General features: G+C 35.9%; 1 protein-coding gene and 1 pseudogene across 2 annotated transcripts in view; one reads left to right on the top strand and one right to left on the bottom strand.

Annotated features, from left to right (window-relative positions):
- Window positions 1–22887, top strand: part of Polr3b (RNA polymerase III subunit B) — a 126359-nt gene that overhangs the window by 36906 nt on the left and 66566 nt on the right. Inside the window, exons 12-14 of one of the 2 annotated variants that reach the window (XM_078052895.1) lie at window positions 1924–2058; window positions 17423–17584; window positions 21527–21727. In XM_078052895.1, coding sequence (XP_077909021.1) covers window positions 1924–2058; window positions 17423–17584; window positions 21527–21727 — 498 coding nt within the window. The remainder of the gene's footprint in view (window positions 1–1923; window positions 2059–17422; window positions 17585–21526; window positions 21728–22887) is intronic. The other variant, XM_078052896.1, reaches the window with a different exon arrangement.
- On the bottom strand, window positions 658–1196 carry LOC110597853 (non-histone chromosomal protein HMG-17 pseudogene; annotated as a pseudogene).

Genomic DNA, 22887 nt, shown 5'->3' with positions numbered 1-22887 from the left:
CACGGGCAGACAATCATTAACAGTATACAACAACTTTCAAACTCCCTTCTTGGATGGACTACCAAAATCAGAAAGCCACTATAAAACCCAATGAAGTCATCATTTGATGCTCTGAATAGGGAAAGTTTATAGTGAGGGTTGACATTTCACATTTAGCATGTTGTTTAATAACTTTTCACAAGCTGACCCTGACTTTCAGGAAATGAAAGGAAAATGGCAAAAATTATTAATCTGAAGATCCACAATCTAGTAAAGGGACTGCTGCTCTTCTGAGGGACACTATTCTCAATGACGTCACTGGAAAGTCCAGATTGCCCCACACACTAGTAAAACCAGTCTTTGGGAATCAGGTCCCAGCAGGTCTGAGTTTAGGAGAGTTAAGTCTATGCCGATGGCAGAGGGACAGGAGGACGTATAGATGAGTTTGAGTTTTTCCATAGCATTTGTGCCAAGGTGGCTATGTGTGCCAACATCAGGGAATCCCTTCCTCTTGGGAACAAAGAGGAAGTCTCTCAAAACTAGAAAGGAAAGGTGTTTTCCCCCACAGCAATCCAGCTTTGGAGACATTCTACTAGTGACATATGCTCCTTCCCCCCCCCCCCCCCGCCAAAACAACAATGGAGTGTTCTGTGTGCTAACAACATAGCTTAAAACAAGTAAAACAAAATTCTGCATTTTTATAAAACTTGATAAAAAATAGTATTTCAAACTGTACAGTCACCAGAAGTACACAGTTACCAAAAACGCACACACTTCACTTGGCATCTCCAGCGCCTCAGCTGTCTGTGCCTGGTCTGTTTGGGCATCTCCATTTTCTGCAGGGTTATTCCCATCCTTGCCAGCGTAAGCTTTTCCCTTTTTCCCTTTGGGTACCTTCTCTCCCTTCTTTGCAGAGGCCTTTTTAGGCTTGGGCTCTAGCTTTGGAGGAGCAAGTTTGGCAGACAACCTTGCAGATCTTTTCTGTAGTTCGTCTTTCACCTTGACTTTGTCCCCTTTAGCATCCCCTTCAGCCTTTCTCTTGGGCAACGGTGGCGACGGTGGTGGGACGTAGGCGCTGGACATGGAGATGCAGCGGCACGCGGCTTTGGTTGGTCTGGGGGTCATTCTCGCTTCTTCTTCTTCACACTGCTCAGGCTCCAGGGGGTTTATAAAGTTTTTATAGCACTGGAGATAATCCATAAATTAACATCCCACAATTATTGGTATTCTACCAAAAAGTGATGACAGCTACTAGATAGATGAGTGTTCCCACTCACAGTATGCCTCAGAAGAGTCCTAGAGAAATGGTTCCTGTGGTTTACAAGGCTTCACCTAAAATTGGAGAGGGAGTTCTCATTTTAGGCCTCTCATGAGGTTGCAGATAGATAGCAGTTAAGACTGGAGTGAGCCAGAGGCTCCACTGGACATCCGAGATGGCCCCCTCATTTTCATCAGAGCTCCTCAGGCACTTACATGTGGCCTTTCCTCCCACTATACTGTTTGGACGTCTTTTGTGATATCTCAGGACTCTATGAAAAAGGAAAGGAGGTGAAGATTGCAACTTTATTTAAGAGCTGGGGCCAAAACTAGTTTGGCATAATTTCTGCTATATTGTGTTCATCAGACTAATCACTGCCAATCCAAAGGGGATAGATGTGTGATAAGCTCCACCTCAAATGAAGGAGTGGCATGAGATAGGCAAGAAGGGAAAGAGTTGATAGTGGCCATCTTTGAAGAAATGTTGTCCAGGTACTAAGTACAAAGAAAAAAAGTTAACCATCTACCTCTTGCGAACTTTCTAGACTAGTGGAATTTCTTTGAATCAAGAGAATCATAATAACTCAGTGCTTTCTTATTTGAATGATATAATGATTCTTTGGGCATCTTAAATTTTAGCTTTAGCTTACATTGTCTCTAAATTTTTCTATAATTTCTGAATTACAGGTTAAGGAATTCAATTTTCGAGCCAAATGCATCTATACTGCAGTGATGGTCCGAAGAGTTATTCTGGCCCAAGGAGATAACAAAGTTGATGACAGAGACTATTATGGTAATAAGCGGTTGGAATTGGCAGGACAGGTGAATTAATTATTTTATCTCAGAAATCTTATTTCCTTTAATAAAAATTAGTTTGCAGGGGATGCTGGGGTTGTGGCTCAGTGGTAGAGCACTCGCCTAATAAATGCAAAGCACTGAGTTTGATCCTTGGCACCACATAAAAATAAATAAATAAAATAAAGGTGTTGTGTCCAACTACAAGTAAAAATATATACATATAAATTTTTTTAAATTAGTTTGGTATTCATTTTAAGTAGGAGAAACAGACATTTAAATGGAATATAGGTTGCACATGTTTGAAATATAAACTTTTCATACAGGAATTGCTTTATTTTCAGCTTAAGAATTTCCTTATGAAAAATCAACATTAATTCTTTAAATATGTTGATTCCCTGTAATGTTTGAAGTGAAATATGACTTTAATATCATGTATTCAATTAACAAATATGTATTAAACAACTATTATGATCTAGGCATACTCCTATGTACTGGTTATAAGAGTAAGACAGAAAAAGATCCCTTTACTCTTATTCCTTATATTTTAGTGGGACACAGAGAATAAACAAGTGAACCTCCCTTTATCTCTTGTTGGAAACATGATAGAAAAGTAGGTTAGTGAGAATGTCTATAATTTCATTTTAAGCCCTAACTCATAAATGCCATCTCATTTTGAGAGTGTATATCCCTTTTACTGGGTAGCAAGTATCTGATAATCTTTGAAACTTTATATCTCGGCATTTGAATCACAAATTACCATTAAATTAAAGATCTAGAGTAGAAACCCACCTGTTATGGACATGTTTTCTTTTTCCTTGGTTTTTTTAAGTACCTTGGTATGACTGCCTCTGTTGTTATCCTGTGTAGTAAATATTTTTTTAATCAAATTTGTGGGCTTTATTCAAATATCTTTTTTTTGTTGTTGTTCTATTCTGTTTTCCTTTCCTTCTGGCTCTAATTATTAGAACTTTTGATATAGATGTTCTATTAATTAATTTTTTCTGTTCAAATTGGGTGATTTCTCTTGATCTATTGTCAAGTTTACTTGCTCTCTTTTATGTCATATATTGTTATATATATCCAGCTAATTTTTTGATCTATTTTTCAATTCTAGAAATTTCATTTGAATATATTTTTCAGAGCTTGTTTCTCTAGTGAAATGTTTTCTTTGTTCATACATGACAACCATACCTTTATTTATATCCTTGAATTTTTTAATGTCTGCTTTAAAATCCTAGTCTGCTAATCCTATCATTTTGGTGTCAGTCTTTTGATTTGCTTTCCTCTTGAGTATGGATCATGTTTTTCTATTTCTTGCTATGTTTGTTATTTTGGATTGTATCTTGATAAAGTGTTTGAGTGTTGATGGTGAGGAAAAGCATTGCTTTTGTCAGTATAATCAGGGAAGGTCTTCTGGAAAAAATGATGTATTTTTAACAAGCCTTCAGATGTTCAAGCAGAAACTTGAATGATGAAAAGCCAACCTCATGCAACCTGGGGAATTAAATTCCATCAAGAGAGACAAGCAGGTGCACATCTTCCAAGGCAGAAATGAGTTTAGGGACCAAAAAAACTGAAAAGGGTCAACGTGGTTGGGGAGAGTGAGGTGAGGTGTGAGATAATATTGGAGACATAGACAGAGACTGGATTATCTAGAGCCCTGTAGGCCATGGAAGGGAATGTGGATTTAGTTTTACTTGGAGTAGAAAATGATGGGTGGTGGGGTTTAATCAGGGGGCTGATATGATTGAATTTTAGCTTAAAAGATCTGATTTAGAGACAAACAAGACGAGTGGATTCGCTAGAAGGTGGTAGCAATATTCCAGATGAGAAGTGGTGGCAGCTGGGGTAACAGCAGACACTACGACAATTAAAATTAAGAATTAGAATTCAGAAGTTATAGCAAGTTTTGTAGCCCGTGCAGTGGCACATACCTGTCATCTTAGCTACTCAGAGGCTCAGGCCAGCTTCAGCAGTTTAGCAAGGTCCTGTCCCAAAATGAAAAATAAAGAGATCTGGAGTGATGTAGCTCAGTGGTAAAGTGCCTGTGGGTTCAATCCCTCAAAAAGAAGTTATACCAAGTTTTGGTTTGGGGACGAATTAGTGTCTACTGGACTCTAGGGAAACTGTTTGGTAAGAGCAGATGATTGACAAGTCTGCTTTTGATCACATTCTTATTAACCGTATTGCTGGGGTTTATGGTGGTGGTATCCTACTACCAATGCCAATTTTTAACTTTTTTAATTGGAAAAAAAAGTCATGCTGTTAAATGAGTCTATGAAAAAGAAGTTGATTGTCTAGAGGAATAAGGAATGGAGTAGGGTGAGGGGGAAAGGAGACTATCCTGTTGCTTAAGAAATTAGAATTAAGAAGAGGGTTCCCTTGTGCAAGAAAACATAGCTTTATAAACAATGTAAAGACATAAAAAGCATTGTGTTGGCAAAAATGTGTAAAAACAAGAGCTGCTAATTTCACACCCCATGGGATGAGGGAGTATAAATGTGCTTCAGCTTTAGATAACAGAGTTGTCTCCATTGGCTCAGCCGGTTCACAGAGCTTTTCCTCAGTCTTACTGCCACCAGAGGGTTGGCAGGCCAGCCGCCAGTAGAGGTGTTAGCAAAACCTACCGATTTCAGGCTTAATCTTTTCACCTACCTTTTCTTTTTCGGTAATGTGTTCATTATTTGCTGCACATTACTCTATTCTTTGTCTGAAAATTTTTTTGTTTCTAATGCAGCTTGCTTTGTATGGGTGAGATATGGAATGGCACCAAAATCCGGCACCCTGGAAAGCCAGGGATTTCCACCCTGTGACAAAAGAATGCCGTCTTGACTTCAGAGATTGCCTAATCCCAGCTGTTCTGATAATGTAATTAAGGCTGCCTAATGTCTTTAATTTTGCAACCAGTTTATGTGAAAAGGAGAATTTGGCACTCTGAAGGCTTAAACACTAAATAGCAATCTCAAGACGCCTAATTAGAATTCTCTGACATTAAGCTAATTGGTGAAACTGTATTTCAGCAGCTTAACTTCTTTATTAATTTTTTTAGCATTTTCATTGAAAATCAATTGATGAGCTGTCAGCATATTTTCCTTAAATTTGATTTGCTCAATAGTGCTCCTGTCTTAAGCAGACAGAAAGGCCTCAAACTAGCAATGAAAGGTATTCAATATTATCACCAGCATTCCATCCCTTTTAATCATTTTCTTCTTGACCTAAATAATGTGGTTTTTTTGGTGTGTCTTGGCCTTGTAATTTCTCACTGCTCTGGTAACTGGACAACATTATTTCTCCTAAATTGAAAATGTAAGAGTGGAGAAAGTTATTAATGAGGCAGTTTTTCTGTTGACTGTGCTCTTAGTTTTCACTTGTTTGGTACATTTCCTTGCGTTTGAATTAGGTGGCTGCAACAAATTCAGCTGGGATCCAAAAAAAAACTTTGTCATAATTTGAGACAAAAGTGTCTAAGTGTAGGGAACTAATTAAAAGAGAACTGAGCTTTTGTGGTGTAGGTTAAGGGCATTTGATTCTGTTCAGGATGCTTATTCAAGTTCTTTTTGCCAGTTTCCACAGGAAGTGGCTGGAATGGGCTTCTTCATCCCCTCTCACCCCTCTGCACCTGCTTCCATTCCTATATTCTTTCTTTCCATGAGTGAAACTGCTGGGTCTGACTGTAAGAAAGGATTAAGCTCTCAGAGGAGGAAGTTTTCTTTTTAGAACACTCCAACAGTAAATTCAAGTCCCAGATCCTAGCTCCCCTATCTGCAAAGTTGATTTTAATAGAAAAATGGAAAGATATGTCTAGTTTAAGGAGGAAAAGCATAAAATTTAATCCCATTTAAGAAATTCTTTTTCAGTACTAACTAGAGGGGAAGACTTATTTACTTTGAATATATTCTTCATTGAGAATCAAAATTATATTGTTCATTGTAAACGTTCACAAATGTCAGTATGGAATTTGGCAAATCTTTAGTTTAAATTTCACTGAATATCAGAATTCTTCTTTATGTTTATAATTAGTATAAATGTAATATCCCCATAGTACTGTCATGTTTTATTAGTTAATTTAGATCAGATCACAAATATTTTGAGCTTTTTTTCTTGCTCTGTAAAGAAAAAAAATAATGCTTACAAAGGAAAGAATAGGAGCTAGCTAGTACAGTTAATTTTCAGGGGGATTTATTATTTGTAATATCTATTATGTTTATTATTAAACAAGTGTGCCCATTTTTTATTTCTGGTAAGCCACCTTCTTAGTTTTTCTTCTTTGTGAATTTAATGTAGCTGTTCTGGTTATCTGTTGCTGTGTTACAGGCTATCCCAAAACAGTGGCTTAAAACAACCAGTTTTCTTAGACTCCACGATTTTGCAGGTCAAGTGCTCAGGCAGGACTTGGCTATTTGATACTTCTGTTTTGGGTGTTGTTGAGAAAGGTCACGGGTAGTATTCTGCTATGAGACTCCAGGGAGAGCTGAAGGTGAGGTTTAGTGAGGACCTGGCCTTTCCAGTGTTGTATCAGGGTGACTCAGTACTCCTGAGAGTGAGCAAGACAGAAACTGCATGACCTTAGTGCCTAGTCCTCAAAGTTACACACCACCACTCATCTTATCCTGTGGATCAAAGTAGTCACAACTCCCCCACCGTGTATTTGGATCTTTGGAGTACATGAGGCACATCTTTCAATGTGTATGGAGTTTAGGAGTCAGCTAGATTTGGGTAAAGTTTATATACAGAATTCAGGGGTTTCTTTGTGTGGTTCTCTCATTTCTGAGATTTCCCTTTACTTTCCAGCTACTCAAATCCACTAGCTCTGGTTCTTCATTCAGTATTATTCAGTGATACTCACGCTTTAATTTTTGCCTTCTAGTGCCTTCAAGGAGTTTTAAATGTTTTGCCCAGACTTTATTATCTGTAGGGGAATCCATCTATTAGAAACTATTACACAATTCTGGAAACAGACCATCTTACACTGTTTCTGTAAATTCCTGTTTTCATCTCATTGATTTGGCTTTCATGACCATACTATTTAAAATATGTCACTATTGTTTAATAGCATTTAGTTTTTATTGTGTGATTTTTTTAACATTAAAATATATTACATATGTAAGTTATGAAGGGTACAAATAAAATGAACACTCTCAAAGTCACTACCCAGCCCAACTTAAGAATTATACAGATCATCAATACCATTTTATTTACTTGTTACTCTAGTCTTTTTCTCTTCTTCCCACTATTCAAAACACTTGTTTATTATTTTCTTGATTTATTACATCATTTACATTTTTTATTTTAAAGTTTTAAAATCGTATTATAAGTTTTGCTTACTTTTGAGCTTTATAAAAATAGATTCATACCATATAACTTTCCTGCAACATTTTTTTCATCCAGCATTATTTTTAAGATTCACCATTCATTTTCATTTTTTGTATTATATTCCATTGTGTGCAGATAGAATAAGGTAAATATCACTTTATCCATTCTATTGACCAAGAACTTCATCATTTCCCTTTTTTGAAAATATTAACATTATTGGGGCTGGAGTTGTGGCTCAATGGTAGAGCACTGGCCTCAAAGTGTGAGGCACTGGATTAGATCCTGGTACCACATAAAAACAAATAAAGTCATTGAGTCCATACATAACTAAAAAAAATATATTTTAAGAAAATATTAAAAATAATTAATATTGGCCTGGCTTTCATATATTTGAGTTTCTACAAAGAGGATTGCCTGTTCATGGAGCTGAGTTAAACCTTCAGTCTAACTGGAAAATGTCAAACTAGCTTCCCGCTATTTGTATATCATCCTGATGATCTCCATCCAAGACTTGGTATCAAATGTTAATTTTTTTTGTCTGTAGAGTGGAGGTAAAATGATCTCCTTTTGGTCTTACTGTATATTTCCTACCTCATATCACTGATAAGGTGGAGCCTTTTCCATCTAGTATTAACCAGTCCTGTTGTTCTTTTCCTTGAAATGCCTTTTAGGTTATTTGCATTTTCCTTATTGGTTTCAAGGAGATTTTTTTGTATATTTTGAATTCTAATTTTTAATCAGTTGTATGTGTTGTGGATGTCCTATCCCAGGTTAAGGTTTTTTTTTTTTTTTTTTTTTAAACTCTGGTACTTTAGTATCTACAAGTTTGTGGTCAGCTTTATTAGCTCTTTCTTTCAATAGTTTGTGTTCTTTATATTTTAAAATGGCTTTTGGTATTTGTTCTTCATTTCTTCTGAAATTGAGTAAGGAATCTGTTTTCATTTGATTTTCAAAGGTGAGTATGTTGGCTATGTGTGCATTAGCTTTTCCATAAAAAGTTTAGAATTAGTCTGTGAATTTTCATTAAAATTGGAAATATGCAGATCAAATTTGGAGAAAATTTGTAATCTTAAAATTTTAATCACATAATAAATATTTTGCTCTTTTCATTTATTTAGGTTTTCTTTGATGTCTTTCAAGAAAGATTTCTAATTTTCTTCATGAAGGCCTTGTACCTCTTTTGTTAGATTTATTTCTAAATCCTTTGGGGGGTTTTTGATAGATTTTTTCACTAAAAATATTAAAAAATTAAACATGTACATAAATAGAATAGTAAAATTAGCTCCCATACATCCATCCCAAAACTTGTTTTATCTGTATTCTCCTCAGTTCCCTCTTATGCTGCCTCCATTTCCCAGATCACATGATTATTTCAGATATCAAATCACATTCTAAGAAGACTTTGAAATGTATCTCTAAAAGATAATTTAAAAAAAAAAACCCATAACACTGTTTTTATACTTAATTTTTTTTTCTTTTGGTGGCAGTAGGGTTTGAACTGAGGACCGTATACAGGCTAGCACTATACCACTGAGCTACATGCACAGTCCTTTTTATTTTATTTTGAGATAGCATCTTGCTAAGATGCCCAGGCTAGCCTCAAACTTGGCAATCCTACTGCCTCAGCCTCCAGAGTAGCTGAACTTACTGTCATGTACCATCATGTCCCACTCACACCTAAAATTTTTAAAGAACAGTTACCTCCTATCATCAAAGATTCATGATGTATTTAGATTTCCCCATAAACGTTGTTTCTATAGAATTTGTTGATATGTCTCTTAAGGGGTTTTTATTTTGTTTTGTTTTTTTAAAATCTAGAGAGTGTATCTGTGTATATGAAGAAAGTAGATCCTTTGTACTAAGAATTGTCTACTTTCTGGGTTTTGATGATAACATCCTTGTATTAGGGTTCATCAGAGAAACAGAAACAGGAGGGAGGGAGGAAGGGAGGGAGAGAGAGAGAAAGAGAGAGAAAAATTTATTATGAAAATGACTCACTTGATTATGAAAGCAGGGAAGTCTCATAATGTGCTGTCTGCAAGCTGGAGATCCACAGAAGCCAGTAAGGGAGCTGGTAATGTAGCTTCAGTCTGAGGCTAGAGACCTGAGAACCTGGGGATAGTGCAAGTTCTGGAGTTGAAAGAGAAGAATGTGGAGCTCTGATAACCAAGGGCAGGAGCAGATGGGGGGCTGCTCCAGAAAGAGTGAGGGAAATAACTTCTACCCAGATCCTCAACAGATTGGATAGTGCATACCCACACTGAGTGACGGCAGGTCTCCTTACTCAGTTCTCTGATTCAGGTGCTGGTCTTCCAGAAACACTGTCATAGACATACTTAGAAGTTGCTTTATCAGATGTGTGGGAATCCCATAATGCAGTCAGGTTAAGTCCTAAAATTAACCATAATTAACCATCATTCTCTATGGTGTCTTTTTTTTTTTTTTAATTTGTCCTTTTTAGTTATATATGACAGCAGAATTCATATTGATATAATTATAAAAGCATGGAATATCTTATTCTAGTTAGAATCCCACTCTTATGGATGTACATGCTGGTGGGATTCACTGTGTTATTTTCATATAGTTATATTGGAAAACTTTGTCAGACTCATTCCACTGTCTTTCCTTTGCTTATCCCCCCGTACTTCCCTCCGTTCTTCATTGTCTAAACTACTGTACTTCTATTCTCCCCCTCACTCACCACATCCTCATTGTGAGTTAGCTTCCACTTATCAGAGAAAACATTCAACCTTTGATTTTTTGGGGACTGGCTTACTTCACTTAGCAGATCCATCCATTGCAGGCAAATGTCATATAGTCATTCTTATTAGTGGCTGAGTAGTACTCAATTGTATATATATGCAACATTTTCTTTATCTATTCGTCTTTTGAAGGGCACCTAGGTTGGCTCCATAGTTTAGCTATTGTGGATTGGGCTGCTATAAACATTGATGTAGCTGTGTCCCTGTAGTATGCTGATTTTAACTCCCTTGGATGTATACCAAGGAGTGGGATAGCTGGGTCAAATAGTGGCTCCATTCCAAGTTTTCTGAGCAGTCTCCATACTGCTTTCCAGAGTGGTTACACCAATTTACATTCCACCAATAATATATGAGTGTACCCCTTCCCCATTTCTTCACCAACATTTATTGTTACTTGTATTCTTAATAATTGCCATTCTGACGGGAGTGAGATGAAATTTCAGTGTAGTTTTAATTTTTATTTCTCTATTTGCTAGAGATGTTGAACATTTTTTCATATATTTGTTGACTGTTCATATTTCTTCTTTTGTGAAGTGCCTGTTGAGTTCCTTTGCCCATTTAATAATTGGGTTATTTAGTTTTATTTTGTTGTTAAGTTTTTTGAGTTCTTTATATATCCTGGAAATTAATGCTGTTTGAGGGGCAGGTGGCAAAGATTCTCTCCCATTCTGTAGGCTCTCTTTTCATGTTCTTGATTGATTTCTTTGCTGTGAAGAAACTTTAGTTTGATGCCATCCCATTTATTGATTATTGATTTTACTTCTTGCACTTTAGGAGTCTTATTAAAGAAGTAAGTTCCTGTGCCTGTATGTTGGAGTGTTGGGCTTACCTTTTTGTCTAGTATGTGTAGGGTTTCTGGTCTAATTAATACCTAGGTCCTTGATTCACTTTGATATGAGTTTTGTGTAGGGTGGGAGGTAGAAATTAAATTTCATTCTACTATATATGGACTTCCAGTTTTCCCAGCAGCATTTGTTGAAGAGGCTATCATTACTCCACTGTATGTTATTGGCACCTTGTGTTGTATGCGTTAACTGTATTTTTATGGATTTGTCTCTCTGTCTTCTGTTCCATTGGTGGTCTTGCCTGTTTTGGTGTCAATATCATGCAGTTTTTATTACTATAGCTTTTTAGTATCATTTAAGATCTGATATTTTGATATCTCCTGCTTTGCTTTTCTCATTAAGGATTGCTTTGGTTATTCTTGGCCTTTTGGTTTTCCATAAGAATTTCATGAGTGCTTTTTCTATTTCCATGAAAAATGTCATTAAAATTTTGTTGGGAATTGCATTGAATCTGTATTGGATTTGTTATTATGGCTATTTTGACAATGTTAATTCTAGCTATCCAAGAACATGGGAGGTCTTTCTATCTTCTAAAGTCTTCTTCAGTTTCTTTCTGTAATTTACATTGTAGAGGTCTTCCACTACTTTTGTTAGATTGATTCCCAGGGGTGGTTTTTTTTTTTTTAGGCTATTGTGAATGGTATGGTCTTTGTAATTTCTCTTTCAGCTAGTTGGGCATTGGTGTATAGGAATGCAATTGATTTATAAGTGTTAATTTTATATCCTGCTACTTTGCTGAATTCATTTGTGAGTTCTAGAAGTTTTCTGGTGGAGTTCTTTGGGTCTTCTAAATATAGGATCATGTTATCAGCAAACAGCTAGTTTTAGCTCCCGCCCCTCCCCATTTGTATACCTTAATTGCTCTGGCTAGAGATTCAAGAACTATGTTAAGTAGAAGTGGTTGGCCTCTTGTTTTTCCAGAAGAATTTCATGAGTGGTATCCCTGTCTTATTCATGTTTTTAGAGGGAATGCTTTCAGTCTTTTTCCATTTAGAATGATTTGGCCTTGGATTTATCATATATAGCTTTTAAAATGTTGATCATTTTATGCCTATTTTTTTCTAGTGTTTTAAACATGAATGGACGCTGTATTTTGTTAAATAGTTTTTCTGTATCTGTTGAGATAATCATGTGATTCTTGCTTTTAAGTCTATTGGTATGGTGAATTGTATTTGTTGATTCCCTTGTGTTGAACCAAACTTTCATCCCAGTGATGAACCCTACTTGGTCATGGTGCACTATCTTTTTAAAGTGTGTTTGTAAGCAATTTGCTGGTATTTTATTGAGAATTTTTGTATCTATGTTCATCAAGGATATTGGTCTGAAGTCTTCTTTCCTTGATGTATCCTCTCATCACTGGATACATCTTTCAAACAAAAACTGAGTAAAGAAGCTGTAGAACTAAAAAATACAGTTAATAATTTAGATTTAAAACAAAAATAGAATATTTCATCCATCAGTGTCTGAATATATTTTTTTCTCAGTTGCATATGGAACATTTTTCAAAAATAGGTCATATTTTAGGACACAAAATAATTCTTAGCAAATACAAAAGAATAGAGATAATATCCTGTGTTATATCAGATCGTAATGGAACGAAATTAAAATCAATGATAAGATAAAAATAAAAATTACTCTTAACACCTGGACACAACATAAATCTCATGATGTCTTTTAACATATAGACATATTGTTTTTTCTCCTCTCTTTTCTGAATTTCTTATAAACCAGCAATTAAATCTAGAGATTAAATGCTACTGTGGTTTGGCACCCCTTCTCCAAACACTTTGTGGATGGTAGTATTATGTGGTTGTATGGTTGTATGTACTTTTTTTGTGCCATTGGAATTGATCTTTGGAGTTAGGTTTTGGGTCTCGATTCTTCCATTGTAATGTTCCCCATTAACTTTTTTCCTGATGGTTTTATTTTGTACTTATGGTGATCATTTCCTCAATTTATTATTTCATTAGGTCATACAAAATGGGGATATTCTAATATTTTCACTTTAAAGCATTTATTAACTGGAATTTTAAAATAAGGAATAGTTTTATTATCACATCTTTGGTTACCCTGGCACATAATCTATGTGGGAAAGACAGTGTTTTTTAAAAAACAGTTTGCAGGGGCTGGGGATGTGGCTCAAGTGGTAGCGCGCTCGCCTGGCGTGTGTGCGGCCCGGGTTCGATCCTCAGCACCACATACAAACAAAGATGTTGTGTCCGCCAATAACTGAAAAATAAATATTACAAAAAATCTCTCTCCTCTCTCTCTCTCCCTCTCTCCCTCTCTCTTTAAAAAAAAAACAAAAATAAAAAACATTTTGCAGAATAATGGTTTATGTCTCCAATTTCCTCCAGAGATAAGTAGTCAAGGATTTTTTTCCTTCTTTTTCTGAGTATCATTATAAAGTTAGGAATTTTAACCTGTTTCTTAAATTTAAAAATTAGCTTATCCATTTTTACAAGTACTTAATAAAAACCCTGCAAGCTTTTGATTAAGATTGCATTTGAATCTATATATAAATTTAGAGAGAATTGACATCCAAATAATATTAGCCTCCTAATCCATGAATGTCCTATGTATCTCCTTCTGAGATTTTCTCTAATTTCTGTCAGTAATGTTTTAAACCTAGTTGCTTTTCATTTATTGGCCTTGTAGCTTAGCTTGCAGGTTTGATAAACATTGATTTTTGTGTTATCTGAAGTAGAAACAGTTTTGTTGCTTTTTTTCCCAATATTTATATTGGACCTTCTTTTCCTGCCCTGTTGCAGTGTTGAACAGGAGTGGTGAGAATGGGTACTCTCTCCTGTCTCCCAAATTTGTAATGGACAGCTTTCCATTTCCTGCCCCTTCCCAGTGGGACCCAGCCCCTGCTATGTATCAGTGCAGGATCCCTTAACCCAGTGAAAGATGGTATTTTGCTCTCCACTGCTTCCCTCTCGTATAGTACCTCTTCTGGAATTGGTGCCAGGAGCTTGTGCTGACCTGCTCTGTGGTAGACTTTTATTACTAGGTGCAAAGCCTGGAGAGAACAAGGGAGGTTTCCTCTTCCACCCCAAAGGTCAGATAGATAGCTCTTGCCTCTGCCTTCTTCTGAGTGCAGGTTCCCCTTGCCTTCCACGGCTTTGCAAGGCTGAAAGGTTTCCTTACCCTTTCCCAGTATAGTTTAGTTGTGCTGTTTTTTTAATGTTATACATAAGAAATCATACCATATACATTCTTTTTATATCTGATTTCTTTCACTCAGTGTCATGTTTTTAAGATCCAGCCATGATTTCATGGTTAGTTATTTTTTGTTCATTTTCATTGCTTATTAATGTTCCAATATGTGAATTTGCCACAGAATTTGTCTAAGTATTATTTTTATGGTTTCCAGTTCTTAGCAGTTACAAATAGTGCAGCTACAAATAAATTGTATATGTCCTTATGCAATTAGACACAAATTTCTGTAGAACACCGATATTTATTTATTTATTATTTTTAACCTGTGAAAGGTATTTGTGAGTTTTTAAAAATTTGTTCTTTTTAGATAGATATATATGACATTGGAGTGTATTTTGACATAGTGTGCTGATTTTAAGTTCTTTGGGTATATTTGACAAGGAGTATAATTTATTAGGATTTCATTCTTGTAATTGTACATGATGTGGAGTTTCACTGGTCATGAATTTATATATGAATGTGAGAAAGTTATATTCATTCTACTGTCTTTCCTATTCCCATCCCCCTCCCTGTCCTTCCCTCCACTTTGACTAATCCAGTGAACTTCTATTCTTCGGGGATGGGCATTGCATATCAGAGAGAACATTTGGCCTTTTTTGAGACTGGCTTATTTCACTTAGTATGATGGTCTCTAGTTCTGTCTATTTAATATGGATAAATTAAAATGCCATAATTTCATTCTTCTTTCTGGCTGAGTAAATACTCAATTGTGTATATATTCCACATTTTCTTTATACATTCATCTGTTGAAGGGCACCTAGTTTGACTTCATAGTTTATGGTCTATTGTGAATTGAGCTGCTATAAACATTGATGTGTCTGTCACTGTAGAATGCTCATTTTAACTCCCTTGGATATATTCCAAGGAGTGGAATAACTGGGTCAAGTGGTGGTTCCATTCTAGGTTTTCTATGGAATCTCCATACTGTTTTCCAGAGTGATTACACTGATACACAGTCCCACCATCAGTGTATGAGGGTACCCTTTTCCCCATACTCATCAACATTTATTGTTACTTGTATTCTTTTTTTTAATTAGTTAATTTTACAGTAGAATGCATTTTGATATATAGTACACAAGTAGAGCACAACTTCTCATTCCTCTGGCTGTATATGGTTCAGAGTCACTCCAGTAGTGTAATCATATATATATATATATTAGGGTGTGTCTCTTTCTACCATCCTTCCCATCTCTACAACCCCACCCCTCCCCTAACTCCCCTCTATACAAACCCAGAGTTCCTTCATTCTTCCCTATTCCCCCACTCCACTATGAATCAGCATCTGCTTATCAGATAAAACATTCAGGTTTTGTTTTTTGGAATTGACTTATTTCACTTAGTGTGATATTCTCTAGTTCCATCTATTTACCTGCAAATGCCATAATTTTCATTTCTCTTTAATGCTAAGTAATATTCCATCATTATGTACATTATTATATAAAGAATATGTACCACATTTTCTTTATCCATTCATCTGTAGAAGGGCATCTACATTGTTTCCATAGTTTAGCTATTATGTATTGAGCTGCTATGAACATTGATGTGGCTATGTCACCAAAGTATGCTGATTTTAAGTCCTTTGGGTATAAACCAAGGAGTGGGTTAGCTGGGTGAAATGATGGATTCATTACAAGTTTCTTGAGGTATTTCCATACTGCTTTCCATAGTGGTTGCACCAATTTTTAGTCCTACTAGCAATGTACCTTTTCCCCCAATCCTTGCCAACACTTATTATTGCTTATATTCTTGATAATTGCCATTCTGACTGAGTAGTTTTGATTTGCATTTCTCTAATTGCTAGAGAAGATGAACATTTTTTTATATATTTGTTGATTGATTATATTTCTTCTTCTGTAAAGTGTCTGTTCCATTCCTTAGCCCATTTATTATTTGGTTTTTTGGTGTTAAGTTTTTTGAGTTCTTTATATATCCTGAAGATGCATGCTCTATCTTTGCAGGTGGCAAAGATTTTCTCCCATTCAGTAGGCTCTCTTTTTCTCATTTGTTTTTTCTGTAATTGTAGATGGACAGCATGCCTTTATTTTATTGGTTTATTTTTTAATGTGGTGCTAAGGATCAAACCAGTGCCTCACACATGCTAGGCAAGTGCTCTGCCACTGAGCCCCAGCCTCTCTGTTCACATTCTTGATTGTTTCCTTTGTAGTGAAGAAGCTTTTTAGTTTGATACCATCCCATCTATTGATTACTGATTTTAGCTCGTGTGCTTTAGGAGCCTTGATGAGTAATTAGGTCCTAAGCTAACATGTTCGAGTGTTGGGCCTACTTTTTCTTATAGTAGGTGCAGGGTCTCTGGTCTGATGCCTAGGTCCTTGATCCATGTTCAGTTGAGTTTTGTGTTGGGTGAGAGATAGGGTTTTCATTTCATTCTGCAACATATGGATTTCCAATTTTCCCAGCAGCATTTGTGGAAGATGCTATCTTTTCTCCAGTGTATGTTTCTGGCACCTTATTTATGTAGGTTTGTCACTAAGAATACTGATTCTTAAAGTGCCCCTTCCTTCCAGCTGCTCTGACTTCTCCTGGGTACTTGTTAGAAATGCAGATTATTAGTCTCTACCCTAGACTTACTGAGTCACAAACTGTAAGGGTGGGGCTAGCACTTTGTGTTTTAATAGTCCTCGGCATGGTTACGACCCTTCTAAAGCTTGAGAACTACTGCTGTAGGGGCTACACCTAGGAGAGAAGCTACTGGATATAAATGATGGGTAAATAATGGCAGGTTGTTTTCTAACTGGTTTGTATTTTTACCAGTGTTACAGGAAAGTTCAAGTGGCTCTACATCTTTAGTTTCATTAACTTTCTATTGGTAACCCCCCCACACACACACACACACTCTTTTTTTTTTGGTTTGAATGTTTTTATTTATAAAATTAAAAATCAGGTCTCTAGTCAGTGAAGTCTAAACAGCTGGAAGTGACTAGTTTAAAGGTGTCTCTGAGTGCAGGATGATCTCACCATCTTTGCTCTCCACTGTAGTGTCAGGCATATAGAAAATCATGTATGTATCTATCAAACTGAATTTTAAAATACATATTTTTAAGATTTTTTTTGTCTTTTTTATTTTAAAAACAAAGCTTCAGAGTTTATTGAAACAACCCTGAAGGGTGGTGTGTAGAGCTCCATGGTAGAGGTGCTGGCTGGCATGTGGGCGGTCCTGGGTTCAGTCTTCAACAATGTTTTGCTTTTTGAAAAATCATCATATACTTTTCTTTCCTTTTCTTTTAGCTTTTATCTCTTCTTTTTGAAGATTTGTTCAAAAAATTTAATTCTGAAATGAAGAAGATTGCAGACCAGGTGATTCCTAAACAAAGAGCAGCCCAGTTTGACGTTGTGAAACACATGCGCCAAGACCAGATCACCAATGGCATGGTGAATGCCATTTCCACTGTAAGTCTTCTTTTAGGATTTTGGAGTTTGTGAATTTATTCAGTGAAATGGAGATTTAAAGGACTTCAAGAATCCAGGTTTTGTGTGTGTGTGTGTGTGTGTGTGTGTGTATTTGTGTTTGTGTATGAATTTAAAGGAATGTACAAATAAAAAATTTTCTGCTTTGGAAAACATAGTCTAAAGTGTAAATTGTCTAATAGTTTAATACTGTAGTAACCTGAAAGTTTAATACTGTAGTAACCTCCCTCAGCTGTGGGTTTTGTTTCCATGGTTTGTTTCATTTACTCATCTTCAACTGATATCTGAAAATATTAAATGGAAAATTCCAGAAATAAAAAAATTTATAATTTTTAAATAACTTTTATTATCATATATTTTAATTTTCAAATTTTATTGTTAGTTATTATTGTTTACCTCTTACTGGCCTAACTTACAAAACAAACTTCATCATAGGTTACTTATGTATAGAAAACAAATAGGATGTATAGGGTTCTGTGCTTTCTGCAGTTTCAGACATCTACCAGGGTCTTAGAATGTATCATGACTACTGGTAACTTTCCTGCCAAATTATACTTCCTTCTCTATAAGACAAAAAAGAAAATAGATAACACATGGAGGGGAAAATTCTTCTCTTTAAACTATTAATAACCTTTCTTTTAATAACCTTTTCTTTTAACTTTCTTTTTTGTATAATAAAATTGATGTATTTCAGGCAGGTTTATTATTTGGCAAGTTTTGTCCAAAACAATACAAAAGTGTTTCATTTCACATTCAACCTAATGTTTCATTTAGCTTATATTCTTCAGAGACCTATCAGCTGTTCCTTTCCTGAGCAATGAATTCAGTCCTCAGCAGCTGCTGTGTATTCAGGGTCTCCAGCTATTCACCAAAGGTTATCAGATAGGTTTTTGCTCCCATTTTTGAAGCATAGCAACTATAGGTCTATCTGATGAAGTCTGGTTCACATTTTTGATGCCAGACATACAATTAGTTTTATGGATGGGATCTTGTCCCAACAAAAGGGTAGTGTAGCCCAACACAATGATTCCCGTAACAATGAGAGAATGAGTGCAGACCTGCTTCAGTAGTTGACTTTGGAAATTTCCAGTGGTCTGTGTGAGCAGCAACTATAGTGATAGCTGCACCTAAAGTGGAGGTGCACCCTGCCTCTGTGCCATTTAGGCTCTTTAAGCATGCTTTTGTGAGAACTGCTTTTCCTTGCTTCCTGACCCATTTTTTTAGGTTACAACAGCTGTTTGGAATAGTTTTTTTGCTGAGTGGCTTGTTTTACCTCCCTGACAGGGCTGCTTATTAAGAAAATTAGTAGTAGGCTTTGTGGCAGGTGTAACCCAATATGAAGGCAACCAGGAAAGATGAACCTGTAATGTTCTGTAGTGTTGCTTTAGTAGAATTCTTAATATTTTTAGACTCTTTGACTATTTCTCCCTTTTGTAAAAAACCTGCAGAATACTGGGACAAATTCTCATGCTGCACTTCTTGGCTTCACTCCCCACCTACTTCCTGATTGCTGTCAGCTGCTGCCTTATTTTTAGCTTTCTACCAAATATTTTTTTATCTTATTTATTCTTATATTATGTTTATTCTTAATTTTTTCCTTATTTATTCTGTCTGGGCATAAGTTAGTTTACTAGATTCTTTCTCATTTCAAGGATAAATGGAGTTACCTAAGTGAGCAATATAAATAAGTTAATTTGTGAAATTTGTGTATTTGCTCTGTTTTCTTGTTTTATAATAGAATTTCTTCTTAGAATTAATTCTTTTCCACATTATCAAAAACTCAAGGTTTTGAAGTGATGGACCTTTGTTGTAATGAAGAGAAAACTTCAGTTTGTGAAGGAGCTCCAGCGAAGTCATATATTTCAATATGAACAGATCACTTAATATCTTTTTGTAGCCATGCAATTTATCTACTATGAAGGTGTCTAATCTGGGATCCAGAAGTCTGCTTCTGAAATTTGAGTGTCAGATTTTGTGTTCATAGTATTTTGTACATTTTTCTCAAGAAAATATTTGTAGTTGTCATCAGGTTCTTTTTAAAAAATTGGTTCTTTTTAGTTATACATATCAGTAGAATCCATTTTGATATAATTATACAAGCCTGGAATGTATCTTTAACTAATTAGGACCCCATTCTTGTGGATGTACATGATGGTGGGATTCACTGTGGTATATTCATATATGAATATAGGAAAATTATGTTAGGTTCACTCCACTCTTTCCTGTCCCCACTTCCTTCCCTTCATTCCCCTTTATCTAATCTACAGAATTTCTGTGTTTCCCCCTCCTTCCCTTATTGTGAGTCAGCTTCCACATATCAGTGAAAATATTCAATCTTTGGTTTTTTGGGATTGATTTATTTTACTTAACATAGTAGACATAAAATAATTCTTACTTGCTATAATACTGATGTGTTTATATACCACATTTTCTTTATCCATTCATCTGTTGAAGGGCGTCTAGGTTGGCTCCATAGTTTAGCTATTGTGAATTGGGCTGCTGTAAACATTGATGCATCTGTGTCACTATAGTATGCTGATTTTAACTCCCTTGGATATATACGGAGGAGTGGGATAGTTGAGTCAAATGGTGGCTCCATTCCAAGTTTTCTGAGCAATCTCCATACTATTTTCTAGAGTGGTCACACCAATTTACAGTCCCCCCAACAATGTATGACTGTATCCATTTCCCCACATCTTCACCCACATTTATTGTTACTAGTATTCTTTACACACACACACACACACACACACACACACACACACACACACACACCAGGAATTGAACTTGGGGGCACTTGGCCACTGAGCCCATCTTCAGCCCTATTTTGTATTTTATTTAGAGATAGGGACTCACTGAGTTGCTTAGTACCTTGCTGTTACTAAGGCTCTCTCTGAACTTGCCATCCTCCTATCTCAGCCTCCCAAACCACTGGGATTTCAGGCTTGCACTACAGCGCTCAGCTTGTTACTTGTATTCTTCATACTTGCCATTCTAACTGGAGTGAAATGAAATCTCAGTATAGTTTTAATTTGCTAGAGATGTGGAGCATTTTTTCATATATTTGTTGATAATATATTTAATATACTATGACATATTTATTGCATAGGATTAAGCAAATTTAATTTTCAAGAGTCATTTATATGAATCTATTCCACTATTGGCATGATAGCCACAGAGAATATACAGTGTTTAATATGAACATATATAATTTTTTGGGCTGGGGATGTGGCTCAAGCAGTAGAGAGCTCACCTGGCATGCGTGCCACCTGGGTTTGATCCCCAGCACCACATACAAATAAAGATGTTGTGCTGCTGAAAACTAAAAAATAAATATTAAAAAATTCTCTCTCCTCTCTCTCTCTCTCTTTCTTTAAAAAAAATATGAACATATATAATTTTTTGATTCCTCAGACCTGATGAAGAAAGCTACAGTGTATTCATTATTCCTAATAACTGCTATGAGTCATTTTTCTGTTGCTGTATTTTCCTCTGATTAAGACTAACTTTGGAAGACATCCAAATAATAGTGTATGCCAACATGAAATTATCTCTTTGAGCTTCAAACTCATTTTACCTTTGATCAGCTGACTTATTGCTTCCAGTGGACACTTGGGTTAAACTGACATGTTCCATGTGTGAGTTTTTCAGATGACGACTACACTGACATGATAAGGTTGAAAGAGTGAAGCATTCTGAGATGGTTGCTAGACATAGTTTGTGTTCATCATATTCCTGGAAAACCTCAGCAAGTAGCTGCATAAGTTTTAATTATAATTGTGACATTTTGATTTAGAAATAAATATCCTGGCTTTAATTTCATGAGCAAGCAGTTCTTATTCTGAACTTCTCAGAGTGACTCCTGAGATTCAGGCAGCATATGAAAGGGTTACCGGTAGTCTCATGTCTGTCATTTTTCTACAGGGAAATTGGTCTCTAAAGAGATTTAAAATGGACCGTCAAGGTGTGACCCAAGTCTTGTCACGCTTGTCATACATATCCGCACTGGGCATGATGACAAGAATCTCTTCCCAGTTTGAAAAAACCAGGAAAGTGAGTGGTCCTCGCTCCCTCCAGCCATCTCAGTGGGGAATGCTCTGTCCTTCAGACACTCCTGAAGGAGAGGTAAGGCACCTGTGTACAGTGTCAGAGGACATACTTGTTGGAGTCTGGGGCTGGGGATTCTGCTTCTGCTGTCATTCTCTAGCCCATGTCTTTTTCTTAGATTAACCACTTATCTGGCAAGAAATAATGATGTAATTTGTTAAGACTATATCAATATCATTCCAAAACTAGTGTCTGCAGAAGCATTTGATAAAGAAATTCATGGTCCACATTGATTTTGCCTATTATAGTTTATCCCAAGAACCAGTCATATGAAGAGGGGATTAGAACGTGAAGGACAATTGAGAGACCCATCACTTTTGATGCTCAAATGGATCTCTTTTTGAGTAGCTTTTTATTTCCTTCAGATGTGCTTAGAGGACATTGTGTACTCAGGTGTAGCTAACTAAACGTGTGCAGTCCAAAACCTGATAATTCTGACTCACTTAGCGCCGTTACCTAAATGCCAAATAAAGGGGCTTACTATCATTCCTCCCTGTGACATGGCCCCTTTCTCCTTTGCATTACCATTGTTAGTTTCTCTTGCTTCCATTTCTTTTAAATCAAACCTCCAAAGAAGGAAGGTTTACCTCAGGCTCCTAACATAGAGCCTCATTTAGAATGGAGGCTCCATAAATACATACTGAATGAATAAATAAGTTAATTTATGACCAGTAAAAAAAATGTCAGTTCCAAAATATATCAAATGTTATGATTTGAGAGGGGTAGAAAATAGGATTCTATGCACTTGTGATTTTTAAAAACTCTTCTCCCAGTATGGTAATTCACATAAATTGGTACAGTTTTTCAAATTTGCATGAGTTAAACATCTTGAGCTTTGGAGCACTGTGTTTCTCAGAGATTCCTTCAGCTAACTTTATTAAGTGGCTAAGTGGCTACTTTGTGCATATAGAAAATAGTTTCCAAGAATTGAAGTTACAGTCTTTAGGTATCACCCATGTTCTGAGTGTTTTCTGCTTTTGCTATGTTTTTTCTTATACTTTTGTTGTAGATTTTTGGGGTTGTATAAAAGTCGAAAAGTTCTTGTTATTTTTTTATCATGAAATAATTTGATATACAAAAAATTGCAAAAATAGTACAAAGACTTTTCATAATCTTACATCTAGATTCCCCAATGTGAGCATTTTATGTAATCTTATCACAGTTATTGACCTCATGAA

The sequence above is a fragment of the Ictidomys tridecemlineatus genome, chromosome 6 (assembly GCF_052094955.1).
Source record: "Ictidomys tridecemlineatus isolate mIctTri1 chromosome 6, mIctTri1.hap1, whole genome shotgun sequence".
NCBI lineage: Eukaryota > Metazoa > Chordata > Mammalia > Rodentia > Sciuridae > Ictidomys > Ictidomys tridecemlineatus.
Note: the sequence above shows the minus strand (reverse complement) of the source record. Positions and strands in the feature narration are given on the sequence as shown.